The sequence below is a fragment of the Oncorhynchus mykiss genome, chromosome 12, assembly GCF_013265735.2.
Source record: "Oncorhynchus mykiss isolate Arlee chromosome 12, USDA_OmykA_1.1, whole genome shotgun sequence".
Taxonomy (NCBI): Eukaryota; Metazoa; Chordata; class Actinopteri; order Salmoniformes; family Salmonidae; genus Oncorhynchus; species Oncorhynchus mykiss.
Window position 1 is genome coordinate 83,787,706 of NC_048576.1, and position 23,018 is coordinate 83,810,723.

General features: G+C 42.6%; 1 protein-coding gene across 2 annotated transcripts in view; it reads right to left on the reverse strand.

The window, feature by feature from the left end:
- adgrl1a (adhesion G protein-coupled receptor L1a) overlaps nucleotides 1-23,018 on the reverse strand; it is a 229,190-nt gene that overhangs the window by 14,445 nt on the left and 191,727 nt on the right. For both annotated transcript variants that reach the window (XM_036938851.1, XM_036938852.1), the window contains 10 exons: nucleotides 18,322-18,527; nucleotides 16,367-16,540; nucleotides 10,520-10,729; nucleotides 9,608-9,828; nucleotides 9,211-9,277; nucleotides 8,914-9,005; nucleotides 7,814-7,982; nucleotides 6,020-6,175; nucleotides 4,890-4,986; nucleotides 701-823 (listed from right to left, as the gene is read on the reverse strand). In XM_036938851.1, the coding sequence (XP_036794746.1) occupies nucleotides 701-823; nucleotides 4,890-4,986; nucleotides 6,020-6,175; nucleotides 7,814-7,982; nucleotides 8,914-9,005; nucleotides 9,211-9,277; nucleotides 9,608-9,828; nucleotides 10,520-10,729; nucleotides 16,367-16,540; nucleotides 18,322-18,527 (1,515 nt within the window). The remainder of the gene's footprint in view (nucleotides 1-700; nucleotides 824-4,889; nucleotides 4,987-6,019; nucleotides 6,176-7,813; nucleotides 7,983-8,913; nucleotides 9,006-9,210; nucleotides 9,278-9,607; nucleotides 9,829-10,519; nucleotides 10,730-16,366; nucleotides 16,541-18,321; nucleotides 18,528-23,018) is intronic.

A 23,018-nucleotide genomic window follows, 5' to 3' on the forward strand; every position in this document is an offset into this window, starting at 1 on the left:
AACCTGTCTCTTGCCCTTCATCTACACTGATTGAAGTGGATTTAACATATGACATCAATAAGGGATCATAGCTTTCACCTGGATTCACCTGGTCAGTCTTTGTCATGGAAAGAGCAGGTGTTCTTAATGTTTTGTACACTCAGTGTATTTCTAGTATCTAAGTCCTATAATCAAAATGCTCCATAAACCCGAACAACTCAGATACATGAATCTGAATGGAGTCCACTGTCCCAATCACTCTAGCCACCGCTGTCTGCTGCTGTTCTCAGTGAATTATCACAGCATTACAACTGTATGTGACACATTTACTCTGGGGAGAGTCTGAGAAGGGAAGCTGTCCCCAAGATTTCTCCTTCAGTCACAGATGAAGCTTTACTTCTAATCAATTTCTGCTTCTTCATATCAACAAGGCAGGATTAGAGACCTGGCCAGATGGCTAGGCAGTTGGCTCGGCTCTCTCTCTCTACTGCTGAATCCGTCTGACAGATACATACACTCCCGCCAGTGAAACAGACACACATTTTTTCCATCCTCCACACACAATGAGGCATAAAAAGACTAACAAACAGAAAAATATTTAGATGCAAAAAATAAGAAAATATATTTGCATAAAATGCAGAAGCACACGCACTACGAACGTACACACACACACACGCACGCACGCACACACACACACACACACACACTAAGGTTTACTTACCGGTGGAGTTGAAGACCCCAGGAGAAGGGGGAGTGAAGCTCTCAGCCAGTAGGGTGTTGTAGGGAGAGGTGCCAGTACGGGTCTGTAACACTGGGTTGGTCAGGAGGTGGTTTCCCATGGTGGCTAAGAGAAAGAGACAAAACATCATAAACATCTACTTTACCATTAACATCTACTTTACCATAAACATATCCTTTACCATAAACATCTACTTTACCATTAACATCTACTTTACCATTAACATCTACTTTACCATAACCATCTACTTTACCATAAAAATCTACTTTACCATTACCATCTACTTTACCATAAACATCTACTTTACCATAAACATTTACTTTACCATTAACATCTAATTTACCATAAACATCTACTTTACCATTAACATCTACTTTACCATAAATATAGACTTTACCATTAACATCTACTTTACCATAAACATCTACTTTACCATTAACATCTACTTTACCATAAACATCTACTTTACCATAAACATCTACTTTACCATAAATATAGACTTTACCATTAAAATCTACTTTACCATAAACATCTACTTTACCATAAATATAGACTTTACCATTAACATCTACTTTACCATAAATATAGACTTTACCATTAACATCTACTTTACCATAAATATAGACTTTACCATTAACATCTACTTTACCATAAACATCTACTTTACCATTAACATCTAATTTACCATAAACATCTACTTTACCATTAACATCTACTTTACCATTAACATATCCTTTACCATTAACATCTACTTTACCATAAACATCTACTTTACCATTAACATCTACTTTACCATTAACATCTACTTTACCATTAACATCTACTTTACCATTAACATCTACTTTACCATTAACATCTACTTTACCATTAACATCTACTTTACCATTAACATCTACTTTACCATTAACATCTACTTTACCATTAACATCTACTTTACCATAAACATCTACTTTACCATTAACATCTACTTTACCATAAATATAGACTTTACCATTAACATCTACTTTACCATAAACATCTACTTTACCATTAACATCTACTTTACCATAAACATCTACTTTACCATAAACATCTACTTTACCATAAATATAGACTTTACCATTAAAATCTACTTTACCATAAACATCTACTTTACCATAAATATAGACTTTACCATTAACATCTACTTTACCATAAATATAGACTTTACCATTAACATCTACTTTACCATAAATATAGACTTTACCATTAACATCTACTTTACCATAAACATCTACTTTACCATTAACATCTAATTTACCATAAACATCTACTTTACCATTAACATCTACTTTACCATTAACATATCCTTTACCATTAACATCTACTTTACCATAAACATCTACTTTACCATTAACATCTACTTTACCATTAACATCTACTTTACCATTAACATCTACTTTACCATTAACATCTAATTTACCATTACCATCTACTTTACCATAAACATCTACTTTACCATAAATATCTACTTTACCATTAATATCAACTTTACCGTAACCATCTAATTTACCATTAACATCTACTTTACCATAAACTTTGACTTTACCATAAATACCTACTTTACCATAATCATCGTCTTTACCATAAACATCTACTTTACCATAAACATCTACTTTACCATAAACATCTAGTTTACCATAAACATCTAGTTTACCATTAACATCTACTTTACCATAAACATCTACTTTACCATAAATATAGACTTTACCATAAATATATACTTTACCATAAACATCTACTTTACCATAAACATATTTTTGGGTTTGTTTTGGTACATTAACAACATTTTATATGACAAAACAAAAATATAACATACAATATAATTAGAGGCACTGTATAAATGTCATAACAATACCTCAAAATATAATACATAATGAATATTATACATAATACATGATTAACATTTTACATAGTAATAAAGGCCATTGACAGGTTATTCAAAAACATGTTAAATTCCTATTCAAATCGATATGTATGTCACAGTAATGTTCTACAGAGTAATGTATTTTACAGTACACCCCTGAATGTGTTTACCTTGCTATTGTAACCTTTGAGTAAAATACATTTCCTGCGGAAAGGTGCTGTTTGCAGGCAGCGTTGCCATTTGGAATATTGTTCTGTATCTTACAACGTAGTCGAAGGGGGAATACTAATGCATATCATTACGTAGTCAGAGAGTGCAGTCATTGAAACACAGTTCATTTCACAGTGAAATGCGAATGCCACCTTTAGACAAATATAATTCAAAGAAATGGAACATTGAGAATGTTCTATAATGCCCATGTATGGCTTCAGCCCCAGGCGGTCGAATAGAAATGCCATGAAATTAAAAATAGGACAGCATGACGGAGAGTGGTCTAAGAAGAAGTGCAACCATCAGGTCTCAACCAAACCATTCATCACAGAGACAATGAGAAAGACAGAAATTCACAGAGAGAATTTCACACTAAAACACTCACATTCTTTCATTTCTTTGTTAGTTCGTTCACCCATCAACTCCCTCATTCACTCACTCTCCAATTCTTTCTCCTGCTCTCTACCTCACGCACACAGTCACTCTTTTATCCCCTCTCTCATTCTCTCTCTTTCTCTCTCTCTCTCTCGCTCTCTTGTCCCTGTCTCTCTCCACACCAAATTACGCAGGATTAGCTGTCCAGAAACACCTGGAAAGAATATCCTGTCGACAATTTAAAAACAACAACTTTTAAGTGTTGGAGAGAGAAAGTAGGGCAGGCACTGGGAAGCTTCATTCAGAGAGGAGGAAGCCTCATCACGCCTTGTCTCCTGGACAGATCACTATTGTCTGAAGAGAAACAAGTTGATAAAGAAGTTAAGTGGGGAAATCAAAGAGATAAGATATGCCAGCGATAACAACGAAGACAGCGGCTCTCGCCGAGATTCGTCCCATTTAATTATTGCTCCATGATAGCGTCTCTCCTTCTCTTTATTTCTCGCTCTCTCGTTCTTTCTCGCTGTCTCTCGAATGGCGCGGCCATCTTTCGCTTTTTGCCAACAATGACAAACTTTTCTCAAACGCTTGGGAAAAGAAAGGACTTCGCACTTGGCAGCGCCTTTGTTTAGAGTTTCTCCCTCTAGCTCTATCCCTCCTCTATCCGTCCTTCACCTATCCCTACTCCTCTCTTTATCCCAGCTTCCTCTGTCCTTCACTTCCTCCTTCCTCTTTCCCTATAAACTGAGTATACAAAACATTAAGAACACCTGCTCTTTCCATGACAGACTGACCAGGTGAAAGCGTATTGATGTCACTTGTTAAATCCACTTCAATCAGTGTAGATGAAGGAGAGGAGACAGGTTAAAGATGAAGGAGAGGAGACAGGTTAAAGATGAAGGAGAGGAGACAGGTTAAAGAAGGATGTTGAAGCTTTGAGACATGGGTTGTGTATGGGGTACGGTAGCATGTGCCAGGCGCACCAGTTTGTGTCAAGAACTGCAACGCTTTTCACGCTCAACAGTTTGCCGTGTTTATCAGGAATGGTCCACCACCCAATGGACCTCCAGCCAACTTGACACAATGGTGGGAAGCATTGGAGTCAACATGGGCCAGCATCCCTGTGGAACGCTGTCGACACCTTGCAGAGTGGATATTGGGAAGGTGTTTCTAATGTTTGGTATACTCAGAGAATACTTTTTCCTCCGTGATGTCAGTTCCAGGAAAGCAAATCTCCTTCCCCTCCCCTCCTCTCTTCTTACTGTCTCCTCCTCTCCTCGCACCCCTCCCTCACTTGTTCCTGTCACTCTCTTCAATAAGACTAATTACCCCCAGCCAGCTCGTACGCTAATCAGTTCATTAAAAACAAAATGGATGAAATTAACATAAAGAGTGACGGTTGATTTAGCGGCTACCTCTTTGTCATCATCAACTCTTCCCTCCCTCCCAGATAATTCTGATCCCCATGACGATGGCTGCCACAGCGACGGTATGCCACCGGCAGCTCAGGCTATTGCTCGTGTCAATGTATACTGGCTCCTCTTCCTCGCTCTCTGTCTCTGACAGTAGACTCAGCGGTGCTCCTACTTCGTTCTGCCTGTCTGTCTGTCAGTTCTGATGAGCCTGCCATAGAGGTGTGTGTGATTGGAGAGGGGGACAGCAGGGGGGTTAGAGGGGGGTTAAGGGGGTGGGGAGTCTCACCACGGTTGAGTGAAGGAGTACTGTTGATGTCTCCCGCCATGAAGGAAGATTCCGTCTGCTTCCGAACCGTGTCGTTCCACATCCTGCGGATCCGACTCTGGAACGCCGGAGAAGAGAAGCACACAGTGAAGCAAAACAAGACAGACAGACAGATATTAACAAGACAGACAGACAGGAATTAACAAGACAGACAGATAGATAGACAGACAGGAATAAACAATATGATATGATATTGTAACTATGTGAGGCTGGAACACTGCCAAGCTTGCATGGATCTGTCTAAAACTACTAAGCAAACACATACATGCTACCAGAGATACATGAAGTAAATAAGCTCACACAGTAGGCATATTAACATAAACAAGTTAATGCACGCAGATAAACAACATCAGATTGAGACGTGGTAGATCCAAATAGAGATGAAGGTTTCTGATTAGATTTGTGAAGCGTGTGATAGCCGGTATGTCAACTGTAGACTGAGAGTGTATTGTGTGTGTGTGTAACGGTTTTCTTGATGAGAAGGAGAGTCGGACCAAAATGCAGCATGTAGATTGCGATCCATGTTTTAATGAACAAACGTAAAACACGAATCAATACAAACACTACAAAAACAATAAACGTAACGAAAACCGAAACAGCCTATACTTGTGTAAAACTAACACAGAACAAGGACATCATGATACTAAGGACAATCACCCACAAACACACAGTGAAACCCAGGCTACCTAAATATGGTTCCCAATCAGAGACAATGACTAACACCTGCCTCTGATTGAGAACCATATCAGGCCAGACATAGAAATAGACAAACAAGACATCCAACATAGAATGCCCACCCAGTTCACGTCCTGACCAACACTAAAACAAGGAAAACACACACCAACGATTGTCAGAACGTGACAGTGTGTGTTTAGAGTGTTGTCAAAGAGAATTAGGTATGGGACAGGCCTACACTTTGTAGATTGGTGCGTGTACCCGTAATCTGTGGGTTTGTGTATGGCATGATGTGCCCTGTGTGTGCACCCATATAGTCCCTTAGAGTCTGTGCGTGTATGCATGCGTGCACACGTGTGTGTGTGTGTGTGGTGTGTATGTGTTTGTAGTGTGTGTGTGTATGTCCGTTCACTGACCTGTCTGTGTGCGGCAGCGTGGCGGGCCTGGTTGCCAGTGTAGTAGCGGTTGTTGGCACGCAGGGCAGAGTTCTTCAGGGAGCCGTGGGAGCTGGTGGTGGAGGAACGGCTGCAGCAGTACGAGTGACGCAGACACTTACTGTACTCCTTATGCACCTGCATGGAGAGAGAGGGCAAACATGGCTTAGACACACGCATGTAAGCAGTAGACTCGCATACATACACACTAGTGGTGCGCGAGTCGGCTGTTTATTCACCTGCACCTGCCCATAACTGCTAGTAACCCATCCTCAACCGCACAACTATATGTGATAAAGTGAAAATCTGCACCGGACCCGCTAATATAGAACATGTGCTGTAGGCTACAGTCAAAGATGGAGGAATGATCTTTTGACAGGGAGTGCAAGACTTTTTGTTTTTGCCTGATTTCGATATGTTTCTGCTTCTAATTTTCGACATTTTGGTCGGCTATTAGTTAGTCATCTTGTCTATAATTAGATACATGCACCTTCTCTTCTGTCATTATATGTTGCCATAGAAGACTAAATAAACCATTGCTCACCAGAATAAGATCATAAATTGATAGAATGAATCCTTCAATCTAGTTAATATCGGTAGGCTAAAGTTTTCTCTGTCATCTCTGCTTCTTTCGTGGAGGAAAGATGTTTAGGGACCGGGGAGAAAATGCAATAACACACAAAAAAAGTACATTTCCAAATTACATCAGTTTGACCGGTTGTAAGCTGTGAAAACGACCCAACATGTTTCTGTTAAGATTTCATTTCGGCTTGGATGCATATTTTAGGTGGTTGAAATACTATCAGCTTTTATGATGTTGATAAAGAGAGCACCTTTGCAGACAGTATCTAACTGCACATTCACATTCTCTCAAGATGCTGAAATAAATCATATTTCTCCACTCCTGTTCCAGAATCAAAATATAGCCTACATTTGTTGTATCATTTTACTACAAGAAATGCTTAATTCTGCAGGAGTTGATATTGAGACTATGTGAGAGGTTATAGACCTACAGTCAGTGTCCAGATTTCCGTTTCCATTCAACCCATCTGAACAGTAGGCTACAGTTCCCTTGATGTGCCATTGGCCTATCTGAAGTCCTCGTCTTGTGTCTGTTGAATGTGTATAGTGCCTCACAACCATCACACATAACATAGTCAGCACTGCTATCATCCTCTTTTACCACTTCTAATCTTTCACAAACATGACTTTTCTGTCCCTCCCTTCTCTTTATTTTCAACTCTCCATTTTGAGCTTTTCTCTTGAATTAAACTCTGACATTGTTATTTTTGCCTCAGTGGGTCAAAGTTAACTTTTTCTACCCGTTCCCAAAATAATTTTCAGATTGGCATGTAGGCTATTGGTGTACAGTCAGGCCCTAAGGCTAATGCCAGATAGCCTAAAACAGCTAAAGAAAAACCTCAATGTAGCCTAGACATATAAATTACACAAGAATTATACATTTATGGATTTTTCATTCTGAACATACGGACTCAAGATTTTCATCAGGCAAAGACATACATGCTTTGAGCAAATGAACATTTCAAATAGACAGAGCTCTGAATAGTGCACCTAGTGATGTACCGTGCATAATTACCCTGTTTAATTAAAATGTGGTTAAATAATCACCTCCTTCTCACAGGAATTATTAAGGGAAAGTAACAACATAAATCAGGCTGCAGACTGTAATTATATTCCATCATGTCTATTTAAAATGTTATGCTTAGTTTACTCAATAGAAAAGGTCTCTTTTAGATATGTGAGTGTTTGAGTTACCTTTTTCTGCAGAGCGCAGTGGAAGATGAAGATGAACATTCCCTGGAAGGCGTTGAAGGTGGTGAAGAGGTAAGCCATGATAACTGTGTTCTCGTTGATGAAGAGGAGGCCGAAGGACCAGGTCAGACCAAGCAGGAAGAGCAGGGCGATGGCCCCAATAGCCCATGACCTGGGGAGGAGCGGGCATGCTAATGTTAGCTTAGCATCACAATGAAACCACTCACACAGACTGAAGCCAAACCTCTACCCAGCATGGCTGTTTTGCCTTAAGATGCATGTATCTCAACTGTACTGGCTTTGAACCTACTATCTGGAATATCTGCTTTGAAAATGACTCATTGTTATTACAATACAACGTGGTCTCAGAGCATGTTGTATTATACTATACCTAAATCTGAGATACTACATTTAGTATGATATGTTACGTCTCGTATGGTATGTATTCATTTGTGTATCTCCATCATTTCAAAACGTATATGCTATGAATTCCAATTTGTTGTTGCTAACGTTAGCTAGGTGGCTAGCTCTTGAGGTTAGGATTTAAGGTTAAGGATTTATGGTTAAGGATAGGAGTTAGGTTAAAGGGTTAAGGTTAGGGTTAGTTAAAAGGGTTAAGGTTAGGGTAAGCTAAAAGGGTTAAGGTTAGGGTTAGGTGAAGGGTTAACTAAAAGGGTTAAGGTTAGGGGAAGGGTTAGCTAACATGCTAAGTAGTTGCAATGTAACTAAAAAGTAGTAACTAGTTGTAAAGTTGCTAATTAGCTAAAGTTGTCCATGATGAGATTCAAACACTCAACCTTTGGGTTGCTAGACGTTTATGTTATTTGTCCACCCATCAACCCAGACCAACCACCCTACTTTTGTTTTTGCCTTAAGTAACCTTCTGTCTTATGTAACCATACCAAACATAACATATCATACTAATTGAAGTGTCCTGGATTTACATCTACTATGTAACCAGTCTGGACAATATGACAAACATTATTCTGCTTTTCCTTCTTTATTTCAGATTTACAACCCATCTCTCACTGATACAGGAAATGCCCTAATCACATGACCTGGGAGGCTTCACTGACCCCTAACCTCTGCTGAGTGGGACTCACTTGATGTTGTCGAGGCGACTGGAGTCAGGTTTTAGCGCAGAGGAGTTGCGGGTCATCTTGTGCACGGTGATCATGAGGAACACCAGGTTCAGCTAGGGGGGGAAAGGTCAAAGGTTACACACCTCTACAACACATTCAGTGGAATCCTAGAACACCCTCTGGTCTTAAATTGTGATAACATTTGTGAAGTTAGCCTTTAGTGCAGGCCCTATGTGGATTAAGTAAATAAGTAAGTAGCCTGAATGACAAAGAATGTAATACAGTTGGACATAATAGCATCATAATGAATGACTGTACCATAATAACAAAAGAAACAGGGCCAATGAAGCTCCAGATGAAGTAGTTATCCACCCGCAACCAGCACCTAGACATGGGACATAGGAAAACATTCAAATATCACAGTCACACTCGCACACATGTACCCATGCACACACACATACGTCACACACACAAATCACACATCACACACACACACTCATCCCCTGTCTCGGAGGATATCTTATAGAAGCTAATCAGCAGGCTTCGGCTAACTGTTCAAAACCCTTGTCCATGGGGGGAAGGCAACGAAAGAGAACAATCCTCTTCACACTACACTCCATATTACATTCCCTGTCAGGGGAATAGTCTAGGCACTCTAAACTAGCATAATCCTGTCTCTCAATCTGCAGGTGAAAAGGGACTGCTTCACACGTACGCTTTCTTGGTCCCATAGCTCCGGTAGTCTATGGCTGCCGAGATGCCCACCACCAGAGCTGGGAAGCAGTAGCCACACAGGTAGTAGTACTTCTTGCGGGAGTACTCGCTCTCAAACACCTCCACCAGCAACAGATAGAGCTGCACCCCCTCCAGACACATCCAGGAGAATGCAGCCAGGAAGAAGAAGTGAAGCAGCCCAGCAAAGATCGGACAGGCAATCTGAGACAGAGAGAAGGAGAAGAAGAAAGAGATAGAGGGAGACAGAGGGCTGTCAGGGGCGGCAGCGTAGCCGAGTGGTTAGAGCATTGGACTAGTTGGTTGCAAGTTCAAATCCCCGAGCTGATAAGGTACAAAGCTGTCGTTCTGCCCCTGAACAAGGCTAACCCACTGTTTCTAGGCCATCATTGAAAATAATATTTTTTTCTTAACTGACTTGCCTAGTTAAATAGGTAAAGGTAAAGGTAAAAACATTTTTTAAAGGGACTGAGAGAGAGAAAGAATGAGAAGGAGAGTACAATAAAATAAAAAGAGAGATTTAAAAAACAGAGGGGTGTAAAGGAGTGAAAGAGAAAAGGAAAATAGCAAAGGAAGGTGAGTAAGATCCAGAAAAGGACAGCATAGGGTCATTCAAGCCCTGTAACGGAGGACCTTTTCATTCTCATGATCCATAATGAAAAGCACTTCAACTTTAAGTGCTGATGGTCTGATGGTGTTCCAAGTGCGAGACAGACGTCTCTCTGTCCTGTATTAGGTGATCCATGTACGAGGCACTTGTCCCCTAGCCTGGCCCCAGATCAGTTATTTCACATGCCACATGACAATGTCTTCATGACTTAACAAGACAGCACAAACAGATCTGGAACCAGGCTACATGTCCCTCTCTCCCTCTCCCCTCCCCTCCCCTACTCACGTGGTACTGGGTCTTGTCGATTCCGATAAGGAAGAGGAGCTCTGCGATGAAGAGGTTGATGCAGAGGTTCTTGTGGATGGTGTTGCGGTCGGTCTGCAGGCCCCTCAGGAAGCAAAAGGTAGAGATGCAGATAGCCAGGCACACCAGGCTGATCACTATGCCCACCCAGGTGATCACAAACAGGATCAACTCATGCATCCTCCCAGGGTACTGTGGAGAGAGGGATGGTGGGGATGGAGAGGGAGGAATAGGGGTGGGAGAGAAGAGGGAGAGGTGAGGTGAGACAGATATAGGGAGGAAAGGGATGGGAGGTAGGAATGATGGGAGACAAGGAGAAAGACAAGGAGGGACAGGGTGAGAGTGAGAGAGAGAGTTTATTTGTAAATGTATTCACATTCAGCTAAAATGTAGAGACAAGGAGACGAGACATCCTGAAAAAAAACATGACATTCACATTCAAGTGAATGTCAGTCAGAGTTGCAGGACATGAATTTGTAAGTGTGAGTGCGTGGGAGGGAGAAATAAAGAGAGAGAGAGAGAGAGAGAGATTGGAGAAGGAGAAAGAGAGTCGTTTGAGTAAGTGTGTGTGTGTTTGTGTGTACGTGTGTGTGCATATATGTGTGTGTGCATGTATGTGTGTGTGTGTGTGTGTGTGTGTGTGTGTGTGTGTGCCGAGGTTATTATAGTTTAGTGTTTTATATTCATTTTCTATCTATTGGTTTGAAGAACATTGTTTCAAATTCAGTTTAGTTTCAGTTAGTTTCACATTCACTTTACTAGTTTTTATTTAGTTTAAAGGGGCAATCAGCAGTTGCTACATACAGCCTTGTAAATTAATAACATGCACCCATCGATTCTTGAAGAATATTACTTATAAATTAGCTTAGTTCAACTGTCGTACCTCATCAGGACTTCAAAAATAAGCTGGTTTATTCTGTTTGTAAACAAAGTAAATGCAAACAAACAATGTATAGCATAAAAAAACATGGTTAAAACTATCATTTGGATATCAAGCATGGTCAATCCTTGCATATGTCTATGAATTTCTTGTTTTTACTTCCTGCTTTGAGAAATTGTAGAAATGGGTGGGGATATTGTAGGAATGGGTGGAGTTTAGTCATAATTATGACTGTGGGTGTGTTATCTAATGACGGCCATCAGTATGTGCTGTGTCATAGAGATCCTGTTAAATTACTAGAGGGGCTATTTAATAAACCCTCAACATTCCATCAGCAACTGATTTCAGCAAGTTTATGGATGTGGATTGACTGCATTGTTTGAATAGAATGTTGGCATATTGGCAGTTACTTTGAAAAATGAATGGAATAATTCCTCTACAATTGGATGGCTAGCTAGCTAACAAACATACAGTGTATATAAATTCTTCAAATTCATTATTTTACACAATATCTGACCAACTCCCTAACCAAAATGGCTGATCTTTATCCCATCATAAGAAGGTTCATGTCCATTCTAGCATTCAAATTCCTAATTATATGTGCTGTTATTGGTTGATTCAGCTCTAATGAGATTACATAAACATATATTCCATTAGCCACATCAGTTTACATAATTTGAATGAACATTCTACATTACCGTGGAAATGATTGCGTCACAATACCAGGCAGCCATTGCGAGTGTACCCATGAGTTTAACAGTCAAATTGCCAAGGTGAGCGGTTCCAAGCCCATTTTATTCATTGTTTGCTACAACACCTTGCTTGTTTCAGCAAGGTGTAATAACATTTTATCATGTTGTCAAGAGTCCAAGAGTTATCCAAGAGCCACATCAGTTTACATAATTTGAATGAACATTCTACATTACCGTGGAAATGATTGCGTCACAATACCAGGCAGCCATTGCGAGTGTACCCATGAGTTTAACAGTCAAATTGCCAGGGTGAGCGGTTCCAAGCCCATTTTATTCATTGTTTGCTACAACACCTTGCTTGTTTCAGCAAGGTGTAATAACATTTTATCATGTTGTCAAGAGTCCAAGAGTTATCGCAGAAACAGGGCACGTTTGATCACTTTTGTCAAGTCGTTGACCATTTTTGGTCACAGCCTTCCAAAGTGTGTTGCATTATGGTGATAAAATCTGTCTGACTTGTGCCTATATGACAACTGCATGAACTTGACAAAAACCATGTGGTCAAAGATCATGAAGTTTTGACTGCAGTCAACTTCAAGTCTGCATTTGATCTTCATCAACTTCATCCTGTAGCCATTGCCTGCATTGTAGGAGACTCTATTTTCAACCAATCATTATGGTGTTTTGTTTGACCCACGGGAAGTGGCCAAAGACATGACTGAAACAGGAACACACTTTGCCTACCACTTTGAAGATGCAAAATATTTTTTATTGTGAAACAAGCAAGAAATAAATAAAATTACAGGAAACTTGAGAGTGTATAACTATTCACCCCCCCCCCCCCCCCAAGTCAATACTTTGTAGAGCAACCTTTTGCAGCAATTACAGCTGCAAGTGTCTTGGGGTATGTCTCTATGAGCTTGGGACATCTAGCCACTGGGATTTTTGCCCATTCTTCAAGGCAAAACTTCTCCAGATCCTTCAAGTTGGATGGGTTCCACTGGTGTACAACAATATGTCATACCACAGATTCTCAATTGGATTGAGGTCTGGGCTTCGACTAAGCCATTCTAAGACATTTAAAAATGTTTCCCCTTAAACCACTCGAGCGTTGCTTTAGTAGTATGCTTAGAGTCATTGTCTTGCTGGAAGTTGAACCTCCTTCCCAGTCTCAAATCTCTGGAAGACTGAAACAGGTTTCCCTCAAGAATCTCCCTGTATTTAGTGCCAGCCATCATTCATTCAATTCTGACCAGTTACCCAGTCCCTGCCGATGAAAAACATTGCCGAAGCATGATGCTGCCACCACCATGCTTCACTGTGGGAATGGGTTCTCGGGGTGATGAGAGGTGTTGGGTTTGGGCCAGATATAGCGTTTTCCTGGATGGCCAAAAAGCTCAATTTTAGTCTTATCTGACCAGAGAACCTTCTTCCAAATGTTTGGGAAGTCTCCCACATGCCTTTTGGGGAACACCAGAAAGCAATGGCTTTTTTTCTGGCCACTCTCCCGTAAAGGCCAGCTCTGTGGAGTGTAGGGCTTAAAGTGGTCCAATGGACAGATACTCCAATCTCCTCTGTGGAGCTTTGCAGCTACTTCAGGTTTATCTTTGGTCTCTTTGTTGCCTCGCTGAATTAATGCCCTCCTTGCCTGGTTCGTGAGTTTTGGTGAGCGGCCCTCTCTTGGCAGGTTTGTTGTTTCAATTTTTTAATAATGGATTTAATGGTGCTCCGTGGGATGTTCAAAGTTTCTGATATTTTTTATAACACAACCCTGATCTGTACTTCTCCACAACTTTGTCCCTGACCTGTCTGGAGAGCTCCTTGGTCTTCATGGTGCCTCTTGCTTGGTGGTGCCCCTTGCTTACTCGAGTTGCAGACACTGGGGCCTTTCAGAACATGTGACACTTACATTGCACACAGGTGGACTTTACTGAACTAATTATGTGACTTCTGAAGGTAATTTGTTGCACCAGATCTTATTTAGGGGCTTCATAGCAAAGGGAGTGAATACATATACAGTGGGGAGAACAAGTATTTGATACACTGCCGATTTTGCAGGTTTTCCGACTTACAAAGCATGTAGAGGTCTGTAATTTCTATCATAGGTACACTTCAACTATGAGAGACAGAATCTAAAACAAAAATCCAGAAAATAACATTGTATGATTCTAAGTAATTAATTTGCATTTTATTGCATGACATAAGTATTTGACACATCAGAAAAGCAGAACTTAATATTTGGTACAGAAACCTTTGTTTACAATTACAGAGATCATACGTTTCCTGTAGTTCTTGACCAGGTTTGCGCACACTGCAGCAGGGATTTTGGCCCACTCCTCCATACAGATCTTCTCCAGATCCTTCAGGTTTCGGGGCTGTCGCTGGGCAATATGGACTTTCAGCTCCCTCCAAAGATTTTCTATTGGGTTCAGGTCTGGAGACTGGCTAGGCCACTCCAGGACCTTGAGATGCTTCTTACGGAGCCACTCCTTAGTCGCCCTGGCTGTGTGTTTCGGGTCATTGTCAAGCTAGAAGACCCAGACACAACCCATCTTCAATGCTCTTACTGAGGGAAGGAGGTTGTTGGCCAAGATCTCGCGATACATGACCCCATCCATCCTCCCCTCAATATGGTGCAGTCGTCCTGTCCGCTTTGCAGAAAAGCATCCCCAAAGAATGATGTTTCCACCTCCATGCTTCACGGTTAGGATGGTGTTCTTGGGGTGGTACTCATCCTTCTTCTTCCTCCAAACACGGCGAGTGGAGTTTAGACCAAAAAGCTCTATTTTTGTCTCATCGGACCACATGACCTTCTCCCATTCCTCCTCTGGATCATCCAGAGGGTCATTGGCAAACTTCAGACGGGCCTGGACATGCGCTGGCTTGAGCAGGGGGACCTTGCGTGCGCTGTAGGATTTTAATCCATGACGGCGTAGTGGTTTTCATTGAGACTGTGGTCCCAGCTCTCTTCAGGTCATTGACCAGGTCCTGCCGTGTAGTTCTGGGCTGATCCCTCACCTTCCTCATGATAATTGATGCCCCACGAGGTGAGATCTTGCATGGAGCCCCAGATCGAGGGTGATTGACCGTCATCTTGAACTTCTTCCATTTTCTAATAATTGCGCCAACAGTTGTTGCCTTCTCACCAAGCTGCTTGTCTATTGTCCTGTAGCCCATCCCAGCCTTGTGCAGGTCTCCAATTTGATCCCTGATGTCCTTACACAGCTCTCTGGTCTTGACCATTGTGGAGAGGTTGGAGTCTGTTTGATTGAGTGTGTGGACAGGTGTCTTTTATACAGGTATCGAGTTCAAACAGCTGCAGTTAATACATGTAATGAGTGGAGAACAGGAGGACTTCTTAAAGAAAAACTTAAGGGTTGGTAGGTGATCAAATACTTATGTCATGCAATAAAATGCAAATGAATTACTTAAAAATCATACAATGTGATTTTCTGGATTTTTGTTTTAGATTCCGTCTCTCACAGTTGAAGTGTACCTATGATAAAAATTGAATTTTTATTTTACTAGGCAAGTCAGTTAAGAACAAATTCTGAACTGCCTGTTCAGGGGCAGAATGACAGATTTGTACCTTGTCAGCTCAGGGATTTGAACTTGCAACCTTTCGGTTACTAGTCCAACACTCTAACCACTAGGCTACCCTGCTGCTCCATGCTTTGTAAGTAGAAAAACCTGCAAAATCGGCAGTGTATCCAATACTTGTTCTCCCCACTGCACATGCACCACTTTTCTATTTAATAAAAAAAAAAAATGTTTTAAACAAGTTATTTTTTTAATTTCACTTCACCTATTTGTCCATGAAATGAAATCCAAATAAAAATCCATTTAAATTACAGGTTATAATGCAACAAAATAGGAAAAACGCCAAGGGGGATGAATACTTTTGCAAGGCACTGTATATTTAGCCTTACCACTCAAACGCGTTAAATTATAAAGGTAGACTCAACGTGACTCGCCAGATTCCGAAGCTTGAAAACCCTATAAAAAAAACATTATATTCCCCCCCCCCCCAAAGATGACAGTTTCAGTATAGTCGGATGTGGAGATCCTGGGCTGGAGTGATAACACGTGGTCTGCGGTTGTGAGGCTCGTAGGACGTACTGCCAAATTCTCTAAAACAACACTGAGGCGGCTGATGATTTTCGGGTTTTCATTTACTATAATAACCTTGGTGTGTGCCAGTATGTGTGTGTGTGTGTGTGTGTGTGTGTGTGTGTGTGTAATATCCACTGGACCTACATCAGGCTGGTGGTGGGCCATGAGCACAGCAAAGTTGGTGAGGTGGGAACAGGAGCAGGTGGTGTGTGTGCTGTTGGTGTCCAGCAGTCTACAGCCCTGAGACGACCATTGGCCTGTCATCGACCGCTCAGAGTAATTCCAGAACGAACAGTTGGGACTGTAGTGGTTCTCCAACTGGAGGGGGAGAGGGGGGGGGGGGTAATTTCAAAAGAAAATTAATTAACTTTATTGATACCCAAGGTAAATGGTTCTGTCGCAGGCTTTATAACAACACACAGACATAAATAACGAACATAAAGTGCTGCAATCCATTTAAACATGTTTCTATACAGTACAAGCAGATGACAGGGAAAGAAAATACAGCCTATTTAAACAGTTGGCAAATATGTGGGAGAGAGAGAGAAAGGGTGAGAGGTGAAATATATTGTAATGCATGTGTACAGTAACAGAACAGTGTGTACAGTGTGGGGGATGTAGGGTTTGATGCTCTGTATACAGTATGTGTATGGGCTTGTTAGTCTACTACAGTACACTATGTGTATGGGCTTGTTAGTCTACTACAGTACAGTATGTGTATGGGCTTGTTTGTCTACTACAGTACAGTATGTGTATGGGCTTGTTTGTCTACAACAGTACAGTATGTGTATGGGCTTGTTTGTCTACTACAGTACAGTATGTGTATGGGCTTGTTTGTCTCCTACAGTACAGTATGTGTATGGGCTTGTTTGTCTACTACAGTACAGTATGTGTATGGGCTTGTTTGTCTACTACAGTACAGTATGTGTATGGGCTTGTTTGCCTACTACAGTACAGTATGTGTATGGGCTTGTTTGTCTCCTACAGTACAGTATGTGTATGGGCTTGTTTGTCTCCTACAGTACAGTATGTGTATGGGCTTGTTAGTCTACTACAGTACAGTATGTGTATGGGCTTGTTAGTCTACTACAGTACAGTATGTGTATGGGCTTGTTAGTCTACTACAGTACAGAATGTGTATGGGCTTGTTAGTCTACTACAGTACAGTATGTGTATGGGCTTGTTAGTCTACTACAGTACACTATGTGGTGTAGTGTTTAAACTCCTGTATGTGTACATTATGTCAATGTACATTTATGTTTATGTATTTATTATTATTTAAAATGTTATTTTACCTTAGTTTAACTAGGCAAGTCAGGGTAAACTGCCTTGTTCAGGGGCAGAACGGCATATTTTTAAATTGTCAGCTCGGGGATTCGATCTTTCAACCTTTCGGTTTATGCAAGTGTATGTGAGTGTCATTTTTATGTGAGTGTAGCGTGTATATTGGAGTGTATTGTGTGTATGTGAGTGAAGTGTGTATACTGGAGTGTATTGTGTATGAGAGTGTATTGTGTGTATGGGAGTGTATTGTGTGTATGGGAGTGTAATGTGTATATTGTATGGGTGTATATTGTGTGTATGGGAGTGTATTGTGTATGGGTGTGTATTGTGTATGGGAGTGTATTGTGTATGGGTGTATATTGTGTGTATGTGAGTGTATTGTGTATGGGAGTGTATTGTGTGTATTGTGTATGGGTGTGTATTGTGTGTATGGGAGTGTATTGTGTATGGCTGTGTATTGTGTGTATGGGAGTGTATTGTGTGTATGGGTGTGTATTGTGTGTATGGGAGTGTATTGTGTATATGGGAGTGCATTGTGTATATGGGAGTGCATTGTGTATATGGGAGTGTTTTGTGTGTATGGGAGAGTTTGTGGACTGTATGTGTGTGAGTCACAGGAGGTTGGTGGCACCTTTATTGGGGTGAATGGGCTCATGGTAATGTCTGGAGCGTAATGAATGGAATGGTATCAAATACATCAAACACATGGTTTTCATGGGTTTGATGCCATTCCATTTGCTATGTTCCGGCCATTATTATGAGCCGTTCTGTAAGTATGTAAGCGTATGACATTAAATGTATCTGTAAGTGTATACCTGTAAGTGTTTGAGTGTGAACACCACCGGCTCAGTGAGGAACACTCTGCTGGACTCTTTATTGATGGAGGCGGCGATGACGTGGGAGTTGACCGCCAATCCCCGCTCCCCCGGTGCCGCCTCCAGCTCCATCTTCACCGTGGCGTTCTCCGTAGACAGGAAGGAGCCCAAGTTCTTATAAAGAACAAACACTACCTTGACTTGGCCTGGAGGGGGAGAGAGAGATGAGAGACAGGGAGAGAGAGATGAGAGACAGGGAGAGAGAGATGAGAGAAAGGGAGAGAGAGATGAGAGACAGGGAGAGAGAGAGAGAGACAGGGAGCGGGAGATAGAAGAAGAGAGAAAGATAGAGAGGGGAAATGAGAGAGGGAAAGGAAAAAGAGAAAAAAGAAACCGAAATAGTGTGTGAAGGGAGCATAATAAGGAGAGCGAGTCAGACAGAGAGAGAGAAAAGAAAGAGGTAAAGGAGAGGAAAGGGGGGAAGGAGAGGGAGTCAGAGAGAGAGATAGAACATAAAGAGGGGAAGGGGGGAAGGAGAGGGAGTCAGAGAGAGAGATAGAACATAAAGAGGGGAAGGGGGAAGGAGAGAGAGTAAGAGAGAGAGATAGAACATAAAGAGGGGAAGGGGGGAAGGAGAGGGAGTCAGAGAGAGAGATAGAACATAAAGAGGGGAAGGGGGAAGGAGAGGGAGTAAGAGAGAGAGAGAGATAGAACATAAAGAGGGGAAGGGGGGAAGGAGAGAGAGTAAGAGAGAGAGATAGAACATAAAGAGGGGAAGGGGGAAGGAGAGAGAGTAAGAGAGAGAGATAGAACATAAAGAGGGGAAGGGGGAAGGAAAGAGAGTAAGAGAGAGAGATAGAACATAAAGAGGGGAAGGGGGAAGGAGAGAGAGTAAGAGAGAGAGATAAAACATAAAGAGGGGAAGGGGGGAAGGAGAGGGAGTCAGAGAGAGAGATAGAACATAAAGAGGGGAAGGGGGGAAGGAGAGAGAGTCAGACAGAGAGATAGAACATAAAGAGGGGAAAGGGGGAAGGAGAGAGAGTAAGAGAGAGAGATAGAACATAAAGAGGGGAAGGGGGGAGAGGGAGTCAGAGAGAGAGATAGAACATAAAGAGGGGAAGGGGGAAGGAGAGAGAGTAAGAGAGAGAGATAGAACATAAAGAGGGGAAGGGGAAGGAGAGAGAGTCAGAGAGAGAGATAGAACATAAAGAGGGGAAGGGGGAAGGAGAGAGAGTCAGAGAGAGAGATATAACATAAAGAGGGGAAGGTGGGAAGGAGAGAGAGTCAGAGAGAGAGATAGAACATAAAGAGGGGAAGGGGGAAGGAGAGGGAGTCAGAGAGAGAGATAGAACATAAAGAGGGGAAGGGGGGAAGGAGAGAGAGTAAGAGAGAGAGATAGAACATAAAGAGGGGAAGGGGGGAAGGAGAGGCAGTCAGAGAGAGAGATAGAACATAAAGAGGGGAAGAGGGGAAGGAGAGAGAGTAAGAGAGAGAGATAGAACATAAAGAGGGGAAGGGGGGAAGGAGAGAGAGTAAGAGAGAGAGATAGAACATAAAGAGGGGAAGGGGGGAAGGAGAGAGAGTCAGAGAGAGAGATAGAACATAAAGAGGGGAAGGAGAGAGAGTCAGAGAGAGAGATAGAACATGAAGAGGGGAAGGGGGAAGGAGAGAGAGTAAGAGAGAGAGATAGAACATAAAGAGGTAAAGGAGAGAGAGTAAGAGAGAGAGATAGAACATAAAGAGGGGAAGGGGGGAAGGAGAGGGAGTAAGAGAGAGAGATAGAACATGTAGAGGGGAAGGGGGAAGGAGAGAGAGTAAGAGAGAGAGAGATAGAACATGAAGGGGGGAAGGAGAGAGAGTCAGAGAGAGAGATAGAACATAAAGAGGGGAAGGGGGGAAGGAGAGAGAGTCAGAGAGAGAGATAGAACATAAAGAGGGGAAGGGGGAAGGAGAGAGAGTAAGAGAGAGAGATAGAACATAAAGAGGGGAAGGGGGAAGGAGAGAGAGTCAGAGAGAGAGATAGAACATAAAGAGGGGAAGGGGGGAAGGAGAGAGAGTCAGAGAGAGATAGAACATAAAGAGGGGAAGGGGGGAAGGAGAGAGAGTCAGAGAGAGAGATAGAACATAAAGAGGGGAAGGGGGGAGAGGGAGTCAGAGAGAGAGATAGAACATAAAGAGGGGAAGGGGGGAAGGAGGGAGAGTAAGAGAGAGAGATAGAACATAAAGAGGGGAAGGGGGGAAGGAGAGAGAGTAAGAGAGAGAGATAGAACATAAAGAGGGGAAGGGGGAAGGAGAGAGAGTCAGAGAGAGAGAGATAGAACATAAAGAGGGGAAGGGGGGAAGGATAGGGAGTCAGAGAGAGAGATAGAACATAAAGACGGGAAGGGGGGAAGGAGAGAGAGTCAGACAGAGAGATAGAACATAAAGAGGGGAAGGGGGAAGGAGAGGGAGGCAGAGAGAGATATAGAACATAAAGAGGGGAAGGGGGAAGGAGAGGGAGTCAGAGAGAGAGATAGAACATAAAGAGGGGAAGGGGGAAGGAGAGAGAGTAAGAGAGAGAGATAGAACATGAAGAGGGAAAGGAGAGAGAGTAAGAGAGAGAGATAGAACATAAAGAGGGGAAGGGGGGAAGGAGAGAGAGTCAGAGAGAGAGATAGAACATAAAGAGGGGAAGGGGGGAAGGAGAGAGAGTCAGACAGAGAGATAGAACATAAAGAGGGGAAGGGGGAAGGAGAGAGAGTCAGAGAGAGAGATAGAACATAAAGAGGGGAAGGGGGGAAGGAGAGAGAGTCAGAGAGAGAGATAGAACATAAAGAGGGGAAGGGGGAAGGAGAGAGAGTAAGAGAGAGATAGAACATAAAGAGGGGAAGGGGGGAAGGAGAGAGAGTCAGAGAGAGAGATAGAACATAAAGAGGGGAAGGGGGAAGGAGAGAGAGTAAGTGAGAGAGATAGAACATAAAAAGGGGAAGGGGGGAAGGAGAGAGAGTCAGACAGAGATATAGAACATAAAGAGGGAAAGGGGGGAAGGAGAGAGAGTCAGAGAGAGAGATAGAACATAAAGAGGGGAAGGGGGGAAGGAGAGAGAGTCAGAGAGAGAGATAGAACATAAAGAGGGGAAGGGGGGAAGGAGAGAGAGTAAGAGAGAGAGATAGAACATAAAGAGGGGAAGGGGGAAGGAGAGAGAGTCGGAGAGAGATATAGAACATAAATTGGGGAAGGGGGGAAGGAGAGAGAGTAAGAGAGAGAGATAGAACATAAAGAGGGGAAGGGAGAAGGAGAGAGAGTCGGAGAGAGAGATAGAACATAAAGAGGGGAAGGGGGAAGGAGAGAGAGTAAGAGAGAGAGATAGAACATAAAGAGGGGAAGGGGGAAGGTGAGAGAGTCAGACAGAGAGATAGAACATAAAGAGGGGAAGGGGAAAGGAGAGGGAGTCAGAGAGAGAGATAGTACATAAAGAGGGGAAGAGGGGAAGGAGAGAGAGTCAGAGAGAGAGATAGAACATAAAGAGGGGAAGGGGGAAGGAGAGAGAGCCGGAGAGAGAGATAGAACATAAAGAGGGGAAGGGGGAAGGAGAGAGAGTCGGAGAGAGAGATAGAACATAAAGAGGGGAAGGGGGAAGGAGAGAGAGTAAGAGAGAGAGATAGAATATAAAGAGGGGAAGAGGGGAAGGAGAGAGAGTCAGAGAGAGAGATAGAACATAAAGAGGGGAAGGGGGGAAGGAGAGAGAGTCAGAGAGAGAGATAGCACATAAAGAGGGGAAGGGGGAAGGAGAGAGAGTCAGAGAGAGAGATAGAACATAAAGAGGGGAAGAGGGGAAGGAGAGAGAGTCAGAGAGAGAGATAGAACATAAAGAGGGGAAGGGGGAAGGAGAGAGAGTCAGAGAGAGAGATAGAACATAAAGAGGGGAAGGGGGGAGAGGGAGTCAGAGAGAGAGATAGAACATAAAGAGGGGAAGGGGGGAAGGAGGGAGAGTAAGAGAGAGAGATAGAACATAAAGAGGGGAAGGGGGGAAGTAGAGAGAGTAAGAGAGAGAGATAGAACATAAAGAGGGGAAGGGGGAAGGAGAGAGAGTCAGAGAGAGAGAGATAGAACATAAAGAGGGGAAGGGGGGAAGGATAGGGAGTCAGAGAGAGAGATAGAACATAAAGAGGGGAAGGGGGGAAGGAGAGAGAGTCAGACAGAGAGATAGAACATAAAGAGGGGAAGGGGGAAGGAGAGGGAGATAGAGAGAGATATAGAACATAAAGAGGGGAAGGGGGGAAGGAGAGGGAGTCAGAGAGAGAGATAGAACATAAAGAGGGGAAGGGGGAAGGAGAGAGAGTAAAAGAGAGAGATAGAACATGAAGAGGGAAAGGAGAGAGAGTAAGAGAGAGAGATAGAACATAAAGAGGGGAAGGGGGGAAGGAGAGAGAGTCAGAGAGAGAGATAGAACATAAAGAGGGGAAGGGGGGAAGGAGAGAGAGTCAGACAGAGAGATAGAACATAAAGAGGGGAAGGGGGGAAGGAGAGAGAGTCAGAGAGAGAGATAGAACATAAAGAGGGGAAGGGGGGAGAGGGAGTCAGAGAGAGATAGAACATAAAGAGGGGAAGGGGGGAAGGAGGGAGAGTAAGAGAGAGAGATAGAACATAAAGAGGGGAAGGGGGAAGGAGAGAGAGTCAGAGAGAGAGAGATAGAACATAAAGAGGGGAAGGGGGGA